The sequence below is a fragment of the Osmia bicornis genome, chromosome 10 (assembly GCF_907164935.1).
Source record: "Osmia bicornis bicornis chromosome 10, iOsmBic2.1, whole genome shotgun sequence".
NCBI lineage: Eukaryota > Metazoa > Arthropoda > Insecta > Hymenoptera > Megachilidae > Osmia > Osmia bicornis.
In genome coordinates, this window is record NC_060225.1 from 8,502,673 (window position 1) to 8,514,432 (window position 11,760).

Consider the following 11,760-nt stretch of genomic DNA (forward strand, 5'->3'; position numbering starts at 1 on the left):
CGCAACGTTCGTAGAAAAAAAAACACTCTTATTTTTCATACAACGCGTTGCAGAGTTTCGCACAGAAGACGCAGGCGATTATGGAAATAAATCGTACGGAGGTAAAAAGTACCCGAAGGATTGAAGCGCGTCTGGTTGAAAGGGATAATGCGATACTCGAGTGTCGAGATACTGTTCGACTAATAAAATCGTTGAAGAGGCTGCGATTGGCTGCTGAAATTGCGAAAGCTTTACGACATACCGACTGTGAAACAGACCTGCGATATCGCTATACAGGATCGTTAATGGTACTTGCTCGCTCATTGCGCGTTCGCCTTTCGACCTCGATCCCTCGGACCACTGATAACCGATAATGTTATCCGATCGCTCTGGGAACTCGTCTCTTAGAGGAATTATTTATTTAATAGAACGCGTGGATTAAGTTGCTCTCAGCTTTGGGTGTGCGGGTAAGAGATCGTTAACGGGGAAGATCGAGGAGGTCTGGCGGTGAAATTACATTTTTTAATTATGACCGGAGCAAGTTCATAATTGGTGCTCACTACGCGGGGGATGAAACTTATTAGTCGGCGAGGCTTCACCGTCCCGGGGGATGTAACATGGCCGGCTTGCGGAAGGATATCTTCTCGCCACTTCCAGGAACGTGTCGGAACGTTCGATAAAACCTAGATAATAATTTCACAATTTTATTCTTTTAAAAATAAAAAATTGTATTAATATAGTTTGTAGAGTTAGCCGGGTCTGACGCTGATCTCGAGTTAGGAGACAATATTTTCTCGTAGAAGGTAAATACTGGTATTCCTGGTCTTGCGCAAACCGGGGGTGCGTTTCTGAAGCGCCGAGGAAGAAATTAGATAAACTATTTCATAATAATTGTAGGGAAAATAATTTGTTGGATCAGAGTAACAAAGCAGCGCGGACGACGCGTGTTTGTCTAGCGGTGAAACTGGTTTCCAAATGAAATCCGCGTTGCTTTCTGAAATATCATGCTCGGTAGGTGTTAATTTTCCTGATTAACGCTGGCCGACTTAGTAGCATAGAAATTTCTATTCTCCCTTCGCCAGTCGGATACCACCGGGCATCCTCCGAGGCGATTCAAAGAATTTTTATTACCCCCCGAGATATTCTCCGCTGTCTTCGAATCGAAAACACCTGAACTTTAATATCGGATAAATAGAATATAAACGGGCTCCCTTTCTTCTCTATTTACCCTTCAATCTTCATTTCTTTTTTCCCGGTTTTCGACGAGCAGGGCTGAGATGGGGTCGAGCCTCGTTACAGGGTGGCTGGTGTGTTAGTGAGGATACATGAAGAAGTAAATAGACAGGTGGTGCGAGCACCACGTACACAAGGGTATCGTTGGTTAAGGCTCGATGGCGCGGTAGTGAGAGATTCACGGGGGTTGAAGGGGTGGCTAGGTGGTAGGTAGCAATAAGGTGCTGGGCACCGCGCAGTTACGAGCTCTGATCTAGTGATGTCATGTATGAGGGAATGGCTTCCGTGCTGAAAATTACACGAAATTCTTCCCTCCAATTAACCTCCACCCCTTTCTAAATACAATCTCTAATTGCTCATTAACTGTGCATTGAAATTCGAAGATGTCCTTTCGTCCAATTCATTTTTAAATATAAAAATTCCATTTGTTAATTATATTATCTTCCCTCCAATTAACCTCCACCCCTTTCTAAACACAATCCCTAATTGCTAATTAATTGTATATTAAAATTGGACGATTTCCTTTCGTCCAATTCATTTTTCTTCGTAAAAATTCCATTTGTTAATTATGTTATCTTCCTTCCAATTAACCTCCACCCCTTTCTAAACACAATCCCTAATTGCTAATTAATTGTTCGTCCAGTTCATTTTTAAACATAAAAATTCCATTTGTTAATTACATTATCCTAAGTATCTTTTCATCATATTCCAGAATATTTCCTGAGATTCATAGCAAATGAAGGCGTAGTCCTAACTAGTGAAACGCTTATTAATTAACAAGCTCACACGGACCAGATCATTATAAGGGTTACGGGCCTCCTGTATACGTAAGTGAACGTAAATTTTACCAAAATTTACAATATAATTATAATCAACGAATTGAATTTACAGGTTGCTGGTGAGGAGATCCGTTTTGAAGGGTATGATATTTCCAAGGGAAGGCGTGAAACAACGTTGAAAGTGGAGTCAGGTGAAAAGAACAGCCGCCGGGGGCCATGATGGCTCTGACCTTTCTCGCTTATCTGCGGCCTGAGAGAGAGATACCGGGTCAATACTTCTCGGGAGGGTTTCCACGAGGAAAGAGGGGATTCGCTTGGCCACCCCTCGTTCCTCTGCTCGCCGACGATTGGCGGTGGCAGGAGGCTGGGTGGTGGTCCTGCGAGGCTGCAAACTAACAGATAGGTATTTGATTGTACGAAACAACTTTCCTTGCCTTTATATCCGACCGACTGGTTAAGCGAGGAAAAATCTTTTCATGTACCTACGTCAATATACATTATTATTTTTTCGTTTCTTGCATGACTTAGAAATTAGGAGTTTATTAATTTAGTTCGTTTTACAATTCGTTGATTTAGAACCTCGTCACCAGTAAAGTCATTGATGATTTTTACTAACTAAAAAATTTTATTTACAGTGATATTTACTAAAGTATAAAAATTGAAATAAAACCCTTGACGCTCTTCATTAATATTATACAAGGTATCCTCGAACTGATGATGTAACCATTCAACCAGAAAATCTCTTATCTCCTGAAAAATAATTAAGAGTCCCAGAAATACAATATTAAATTTCATTTCAATGATTATGATTTATCTTATCTCGGTTTAACTCGACTGGGAGCTGGATAACAACTCACCACACCTCGTTTCGAAGCTCGACGACGATTGGTCCTGGCAGATCCCGAAGGATGGGGGTGGAAAAGGTAACAGAGAGATGAAAGCGCGAGGAAACGTTGCGGGGTGCCGTCGAGGGATGTTAAGGACGGAAAGAAAGTTAGCTGATAGGAGAGACGAGGACAAAAGTATTCGCCCTTGAGATCGGTGGAGGATGAGACTCCTCGTGAAACGCCATCATCAAGCATTCATAAGGTGTAGCAGCCTGTTTATCAGAGGAATACTTTGCAGTAGATTCCTTGGGAATAACTGGCTGTTACGCGCTCTCTATACGAACAAGAAAGCTTTAAAAAAAAATAATATCTTCTTGCTCTTCAGTTTTATGTTAAAGGAAAATTAGATTTCTTCGGACGACCTGGTTAAGTACACAGCGTGATTTATTGTCCGTGCAATCCTTGAATCACCGGTAGAAATTATACTTTTCTTTCAGGATGAAAAAGTGCGATTCAGCTGTAGCTATCTGGAAAATTGATGGTCCTGCGAGATGACTCTTTTATCCTCTCTTTCAACAACTAATGATGTGGGCTGAACGGTCCTTCATCCCGTACCATCCGCGTGAACACGAAGGAATCGTCATCATCCATCACAATCGAATCTATATCCTGACACCCTTCGATTTTTTTCTAATACACTGAAAATAATCCCCGTTGGATCAGATAGAAAATTACTTTCACGCGGTAATGTTATTCTCGATAACGAGAATTGATAAACAATTTTATTTTAATCGTGCTAGAGTTTCTAATCCACCTCGTTATTTAACGATCAATTGTTTTTTGGGGGAAAAAAATACAAACGTTATCCGGAAAGCGTTTTTATTTTCAGTGGCGTTGTTTAAATCACCGTGGATTGCAAACCTTTCGAATCGTTTCGACGATAAAATGTTGGGTCCTCTGGTGGAATGATTAATTCCAGAGATAGACGATGATTTCGATCGAGTTTAATCACGTTTCACTTACAGCGCACCGCTACGGCTGATGGTAATTCGAAATCCCTGGCTGACATAAAATTGCTCGACGAATGGTGCAGCATATGCGTGAATGTAACCCCCTGTTTTCGAGGGGCTGTTGTCACCAACAGTGGCTGTGTCCGTTTTGTCATTGGAATTTGATGATCCACCGTCCCATGGGGGCCTGGCTACATAAATATTTGCCTGGTAATCCCTTCGTCGATCCACTTGCCTTCTCGACAACGTAATCCCTTTTCTTCTGACTTATACACCATATTATTTTATTGTAGGGATCCTTTGGAATACGTTTTGCTTTCGATGATGGATAATTATTCCAATTAGCATACAATTAAGAAGACTGTATTATTAAAAAAAAAAAAGAATTTGTAAGTTATTGCAATGATTTGTAATTGGAAATTATAGAAACTCAAACCTTTATTTTATTCATTTTTATTTATTTTTATTTTTTAAAATAATACAAGTTATTATTTTTCAGGCCTTGGTCATGAATTGTCACGCGTAACAAAGGCCAGATTATAAGCTGAACGATTTCATGCTCGATTAATTTCATTAACAAGGATCAACCCTTCCTTTCCCTTGTTCTGTGCGTGACAGCAGGTATGGATTACCCTTTCGACGAGTGCAACGCATCCCCACAAAATAATAAACAGGATCATTGCCATATGTAAAGGGTGGATATGATGTTACCAATGACAGTGAGCATGTTCCCCTGTGAACAGTTTATATCTATCAATTTGTCTATCCAATAACATCTAATATTAGTTTATTGCTGTCTAATTTTTAATTATTCTTTTAACTTCAATTATGAGTTTTATATATATAATATTATAAATTGTCATTTCTTAGTAAATTTTTGAAGAGTTGCACAATTTAGACAGTAGCATATGTTAGTAAATCCTCCAAATGTCATACTAATCCTGTTTAAGGCAATGATCATGTATAATGCAGTGTTCATTCAATGCGACACAAAGATGTAAAGACATGATTAATCGTTTTCATGTTGTCCCATAATGTTCTATGTACTTTTTTTATCTTTTTTTTCATATTCTATTGATTCAGAGTTTGCCAAATGTTCTACAGACATTTACAGTGATCCATGGTTTATTAATAAAATTAATTTCTCTCTGTTTCAGGGGAGCACAATTAGGAGTATCGAATATTTATATTAATTATGGAAACATCAAACTATGAATATCAAATTTCAAGCATCGAATATGAAATAGCGAATATCCTATAATTCAAAGACTGCTCTCATTGATTTTCATAGTAATATAAAGGTAATATATTTGAATTGAAGAATTTCAGTAATTAATTTTCGACGGACAGACTCCTAGAATATCATCGTCATCGTCATCGTCGTCATTCTGTTGGAAACCGGAGAGATAACGTTGGAGTAGAAATTTCTATAAACGCATCGAACAAATTCGAAAGTCGTGGAATTAATTTAATCGTGAGACTGGCACACGACGATACTCCACGTCAAAATGTCGTCGTTATCAACGTCCTGTTCACCTCTCAGCTGACATACCATAAATCGCGCATTGACGTGCACCCGCAAAAAAATCGAACCAGAACGAGAGAGACCAGGACCGTCCTCTCTTGCAATCTCCAGGAAAATGAACGCCATAAATAAGCACGGTCGGCCAATAATTCCGTCGCGATCGAGCAACAAGAGTTTTTCATCGGTGCAGCCAGAACGGGGTAGTGGACTAGACTGGAAAGTAGCAATGGAACCGATTCGCTGTTCAATTTCATTTCCGATTCCAGTGAGTATCTTTCTCGTCTGCAATTCTATTTCGACGAATTGAAAGTGCAACGACAATACTAAAGTTGCGTTATGGTATTGTATTTAATCTCTACAAATGTTAAATTACAGAATCAACGAGTTTTTTATTGTGGAGGTTTTATTATCTTCAATTGCACGAGTAGATTAGTGGTACAAGAGAACGTTAATCCCATCGCTAGCTGCAAGGGCGAAAGCACGATTGTAGTGGAGGTAGAGGAGACGATGCCGATGGTAGGAGGGTGCTACGACACGTTTTGTAATCAAATCTAAAATTCCCAGCGCGGAGGAACCCGATGAAAGAGTAACCAGCGGACACAATCGAATCGGTCTACATGCTTGTCACCTGACTTCAAATAAGCGACCACTGCCCTCCGTTTTCTACCTAGCGTTATCTACACACCTTCAGCTTCCTCCTTCCTTTAGATTGACCTCAGATTTCCCCGGAGATTAAAAAAAAAGGACTATCAGAACCTTTCTATACTATGAAAGAGTTAAAACGGAATCCGCTGTTACGATTTTCTTTTTAATTCCTGGAAAAGATTTTCTATTTTTTTAAACAAACTAGGATTGCGTTACGTGTAAGCAATTTTCAAAGGTAGAGGTACAACGCGTTTTAAATTGCTCTATGTTCATTGCTCTATATGTGTGTATACAAATGCGTTTCGTCGCACGAATGTGTTTCAAAATTGAAATTCTAATGATGAGGTAATAAACGTTTAATAAGATATTCAATGTTTAACTAATTCTTTTATTTCTTCTTAATGTTAGATACAGATTTGTAATAGCGTTCTTTTTATGTGTAATAATTTTAAATTGAAACGCGTTTTATTTATCCACACAGCTTGGCTAGGATTTTATTGGCAAAAATAGTGGACATCCTTTTGTTTCCGATGGATCATTATTTTTGGAGTTCCAGTCATTCCCAGGCAACAGTCGTGCTTGTTTTATCAGCCCCTCTTTTATCATATCTTGCACTGACAACAGAAAAGACACAATTTGGACTCCCTTTGTCAGACAAAATCAGTACAAGGTCGAAAAATTATTAGAATAATTATTTGACAAACTTATATTTTGAAAAGTGCGCCTAGAATTAAGTATTTTGAAAGTTCGACCACTGCGCCATCTATACAAAAGCGGCGGAAACTACTCATTAAATTACCGACTTATCGACTGAACTTCCGACAGTCGGTAATTGACTCTTCGGCAGTCGGTAAGTTAACGAATAGTTTTTGCCGCTTTTATAAAGATGGCGCAATGGCCGATGCGTTGGGGTGTTAAGGACCCCGAAGCACCAGTGATCCTCTATGAATATCGACAATATGGCATCCGGGATACTAGAGACCCCGATGCGTCGATAATACTCTGCATACCGACCTCATATCTTGGGGTTTCAGAGACCCCGTTGACTCTTTCTGCGCGCCGATATAATATGCTCTTGGGGTGTCAGAGACCCCAGTCACTCTTTCTGCGCGCCGACGTAAAATCATATTGGGGTTTCGAGGACCCCGGTGACTCTTTTTGCGCACCGATATAATATGCTCTTGGGGTTTCAGGAACCCCATTGACACTTTCTGTGCGCCGACCTAAAATCATATTGGGGTTTCGAGGACCCCGGTGACTCTTTTTGCGCACCGACATAATATGCTCTTGGGGTTTCAGGAACCCCATTGACACTTTCTGTGCGCCGACCTAAAATCATATTGGGGTTTCGAGGACCCCGGTGACTCTTTTTGCGCACCGATACAATATGCTCTTGGGGTTTCAGGAACCCCATTGACACTTTCTGTGCGCCGACCTAAAATCATGTTGGGGTTTCGAGGACCCCGGTGACTCTTTTTGCGCACCGATATAATATGCTCTTGGGGTTTCAGGAACCCCATTGACACTTTCTGTGCGCCGACCTGAAATCATGTTGGGGTTTCAGGGACCCCGATGACTCTTTTTGCGCACCGACATAATATGCTCTTGGGGTTTCAGGAACCCCACTGACACTTTCTAGGCGCTGACCTAAAATCATATTGGGGTTTCGGGGACCCCGGTGACTTTCTCTGTGCATCGATAAAATATGATCTCGGGGTTTCAAGGACCCCGGCGACTCTATCTGCCCACCAACATAATATCATTTTGGGGTGCCAGGGACCCCGTTGACTCTTTCCATGCGCCAGCCTAAAAATATCATGGGGTTGTGGGACCACATTGACTCTCTCTGCGCATCAACCTAAAATCATCTTGAGGCGTTATAGACCCCAGAAACATGAGTGACACTCTGCATACCGACATTATGGCATAAATGGAATAATACACGTAAGTTCCTTTATTAGCGCCAGTGCTGGGCGCCGTGGGGTTTTAGTCAGTAGGAATCTGACACTCCCCCGCCGCCCTCACCCTGAGGTCAGCGGGGGGTCTTATGCAAGATTTCCCCACGAAAAAAAAAAAAAAAAAAAAACAATTACTTTAAATCACAGCATCCTTTACACTCCACCATCACTTACATTTCTGAAATCACGCTTTTGGGGATCGCAACAATGTTGCTAATCATAAATCGTGCCTCGCGAAATTGCAATATTGTTGCGAACGCGCGATCCCGGCCTCACGTTTTGCAACTTTGTTGCGCTCGAAAGATCAAGTGCCTCACAAGAAATTATAATTTTATGATGCACTTGAACTTTCGAGCGCAACAAAGTTGCAAAACGTGAGGCCGGGATTGCGCGTTCGCAACAATGTTGCACATCGCAAGGACCTCCGCGAAATTGCAACATTGTTGCGAACGAGCAATCCCGGCCTCACGTTTTGCAACTTTGTTGCGCTCGAAAGAGCAAGTGCGTCATAAAATTATAATTTCTTGTGAGGCACCTGATCTTTCGAGCGCAACAAAGTTGCAAAACGTGAGGCCGGGATTGCTCGTTCGCAACAATGTTGCACATCGCAAAGACCTCTCGCGAAATTGCAATATTGTTGCGAACGAGCAATCCCGGCCTCACGTTTTGCAACTTTGTTGCGCTCGAAAGTTCAAGTGCCTCACGAGAAATTATAATTTTATGAGGCACTTGATCTTTCGGACGCGACAATGTTGCAAAACGTGAGGCCGAAGTTACGCGTATGCAACAATGTTGTGGTCTCACGAGATTTTACTTACCTTTACTTACCTTTAATTAGCCCTTACTTACCTTTACTCGAACCAGTGTCCATAAATATATTTTTCATAATATATTATTATATTTATAATATATTTATTATAAGGGTTGTAGGGATACAAGGGATGCAGGGATAAAGAAAGCAGGGATGTAACGGATGCTGGGATATAAGGATTTTTATTGTATTGGCTGAAGTTAGCCATAAGAAGTATTTTTACATAAGTGACAAGTAGAAATGACAACACGAATATTTTCTGGAAGCAAATTTTCCAGTATAGTCTAATTCATTGACAAGATTCTGCGAAATTCTGTTTACATATTGCAAACGATTACATTACCAAAAAACTAACGTATACATTTTTTTAAATTATATAGATTCTATAGTCGATTCCTATTAATTTAGTGGTTTATACGTCAGAATCGCTGCAACAGAACATGTTAATTAATTTTCTATCATATTTGTGATGATATTTTTTAACAACGTTTAAAAAGTACATTAAACATGTCATGTAATATTTGTCAAACAAAATTCTCTTTCTTCACTAAAGAAGTAAGTGACATTTCTTTATAATCTTTTAGTTCGCATTTAAGGTTATGCTATCTTATTACAATAGAAAATCGTTTTCCACAACTTTTAAATAGATAGTTTAAGTATTAACCCTATTAGAACATTTTTCCAATCTCTTTGTTTTCATCGTTTTTAATTTCTCTTTATGCCATATAGGTTGCTTGCCCCAGTTGCGGTTTTTCATATTGCAATAAGTGCCTCAAATATAAATGTAATATTCCAGATAAAGGAGTGAAAAAGGTCTGTGGACGTTGTTTCAGTAAATATAATTTTACAAAGAATTCAAACTCTAATAGTAGTATGGATATGTCTGATCAACACAGCGAGCTTTTGCCTCCAGTTGATATTACAAAGAAGTAATACATTTCTTACAAATTCTTCTATGTATTCCCATTTTACATAATATATACAATAATCAATAATATAATTAATTTGTATCATTTGTTTATTAGATTAGATTCTTTGGAAAATCCAGCTAAACCTCCCATTGTAATGTATAAACACACAAATCATTGGGATAAATTTAAAAAAGGTTTAGAACCTGCAGATCAAGAGATAGTTGATAGATTGCGAAAATTGAAAGAGGAGGACAAAACTGTTGCCTTAAGTGTAGATGAAATAAAAAGGAGATTAGCTTTGTTAAAGGACGAAGATCCTGGTGCTAGCAATCACAAAGTAAATGTATGTAAATTCTAATAACAGGTTTTGTTGTATCATATAAACAGTTATTTTATACAGGTAAATCAAGTGGACACTAGAACAGATCAACAGAAAGCAGATGACTTGATACAAGAATACCTTGAGCAGTTAGAATTGTCCTCAGGTAGTGATTCTGTTAGCGAAATGCAAGCAAGATTAAGATCCCTGCAAGGTATTGCTGATAAACCTCATTCGGTAGGTAATTGATATATAAACATGATTTATAGATTGGCTGGTACACCAATAGATTTATAATTTTTCTAGCATGCAAATAAGAACCTTGATGACGACGATGATGAGGAGAGACACGTAGCAAAGAAATTAATCGCGAAGGCTTTAGCCGAAGCAGAATTGGAGAAAAAGTATGAAGAAGATGTAGATGAATTACAAGAAATGGAAATCGAGGTATGTCGTACTAATCGTTTTAAATCAGTAGCTAATTTATATGTAATTTTGATTATAATGGTAACGAATGTAGGAAGGAAAATGTACAGACGACGAAGAGGAGAAACCATCATGCGTGACCTGTGATCAAACTGAAAATTTAGAACGATGTCTAGGCTGTCACGGTGATCTGTATTGTCCTACATGCTTCGAGGACAATCACGATGATTTCGAGATGCGGAAACATAAAAGAGAACCAGCTACGAAATCAAATCTTCATTAATAGAAATATGTTCAGATATTGCTTACAATTGGTATTATTAAACGAAATTTTATTAACGGGACACGGCTGTGTGATTATGAAAGGTTCATGAATAGTATTATTATTTGCGATTTTAATATTATCATCACACTGGTATAAAAGCATTCCTCGCATTGTACACAAAAAAAAATTAATATAGAAATGTAATCAACAACGTAGTTGTAAGTTTCAAGCTGATATTGTGATGTATTCTTAGAAATTTAATCTCTGCTTTATGTAATGAAAACTAGCTTTCTAATAACATTATCAATTTCATGTATTTAGTAATGAATATATATGCTTTTACTAAAAAAACTAATCTGCAGTAAAGAAATTTTCTGTTCACATTTCAGAACAAAAATACAAAAATATTTAATTTTGCAGATAGTAAACTAAAGGAGATTATGGACTTTTTTAAAATTAATATTCACAATTAAGTTGGAAAGAAAGGAAATAATGCAATTTAAGAGAGCGGGACGCTTGAAGAATTGAACTTGTTAAAATAGTGTTTCAGAGAATTGCTTCTAACTACACTTAACTATTATCTTCCTGGTTTAAATGCCAAGGTGAACTCAACGACCTGGCGTAGATGTCAGGAAAGACATCCACCGACATGTTCAACGGGATTTCCCCGTGGTAGGTGGTCGACGTCGCGACGCAAAAACCTTCTCAAAGTCTAAGCAGGTCTGCTATTTTTAGATGACTCGTATGCATCTGCTGTGCCAAGTTTTCGACGACGTTCGTTACTAACGAAGGAAGCATCTATCTTTTTTCACACCGATTCATTTGATAATCCTATGATTTTTTTCATTTATTATTATTACACTAAAAGATGCAAGAGTTGCACAAAATTGATTACTTCTTCGTAGGAATGTTTGTATCAAAAAGCTAGAATATTACACCTAATTATTTCATTTCTTAAAATAGTATTCAACGCTGGTTCTCTTTTAATTCTTTCTAAAAAATCAATTCTAATCAGCTAATTATAACCAGTTTCAGACCGAGATAATCATATCACATTATTGATGCCTTTCAA

General features: G+C 38.5%; 1 protein-coding gene and 1 long non-coding RNA gene across 3 annotated transcripts in view; both read left to right on the forward strand.

Moving 5' to 3' along the window:
* Positions 1-6,330, forward strand: part of LOC114876248 — a 28,130-nt gene extending 21,800 nt beyond the window's left edge. Inside the window, exons 5-12 of the long non-coding RNA XR_003789345.2 lie at positions 1,925-2,039; positions 2,104-3,243; positions 3,316-3,562; positions 3,844-4,038; positions 4,122-4,217; positions 4,328-4,449; positions 4,986-5,618; positions 5,729-6,330. This is a non-coding gene — a long non-coding RNA (uncharacterized LOC114876248). The remainder of the gene's footprint in view (positions 1-1,924; positions 2,040-2,103; positions 3,244-3,315; positions 3,563-3,843; positions 4,039-4,121; positions 4,218-4,327; positions 4,450-4,985; positions 5,619-5,728) is intronic.
* Positions 6,331-8,927: 2,597 nt separating this feature from the next.
* On the forward strand, positions 8,928-10,767 carry LOC114876349 (abscission/NoCut checkpoint regulator). Of its 2 annotated transcripts, none has more exons than XM_029187724.2 (6): positions 8,928-9,322; positions 9,497-9,696; positions 9,793-10,021; positions 10,079-10,234; positions 10,304-10,444; positions 10,518-10,767. In XM_029187724.2, the coding sequence occupies exons 1-6, from the start codon at positions 9,275-9,277 to the stop codon at positions 10,704-10,706; spliced, it is 963 nt and encodes a 320-aa protein (XP_029043557.1). In that variant the 5' UTR covers positions 8,928-9,274; the 3' UTR covers positions 10,707-10,767. The 2 variants fall into 2 exon arrangements, with proteins under 2 accessions (XP_029043557.1, XP_029043558.1); XM_029187725.2 differs by having other exon boundaries at positions 8,940-9,322; positions 9,564-9,696.
* The last annotated feature ends 993 nt before the right edge of the window (positions 10,768-11,760 follow it).

What these genes read in the sequence shown, in the direction of transcription:
- LOC114876349 (XM_029187724.2), top strand. Translation starts at nt 9,275, where the DNA reads ATGTCATGTAATATTTGTCAAACAAAATTCTCTTTCTTCACTAAAGAA. An exon ending in TCTCTTTCTTCACTAAAGAA is followed by an intron (nt 9,323 to 9,496) that starts GTAAGTGACATT and finishes TATGCCATATAG; the next exon opens with GTTGCTTGCCCCAGTTGCGG. An exon ending in TACAAGAAATGGAAATCGAG is followed by an intron (nt 10,445 to 10,517) that starts GTATGTCGTACT and finishes TAACGAATGTAG; the next exon opens with GAAGGAAAATGTACAGACGA.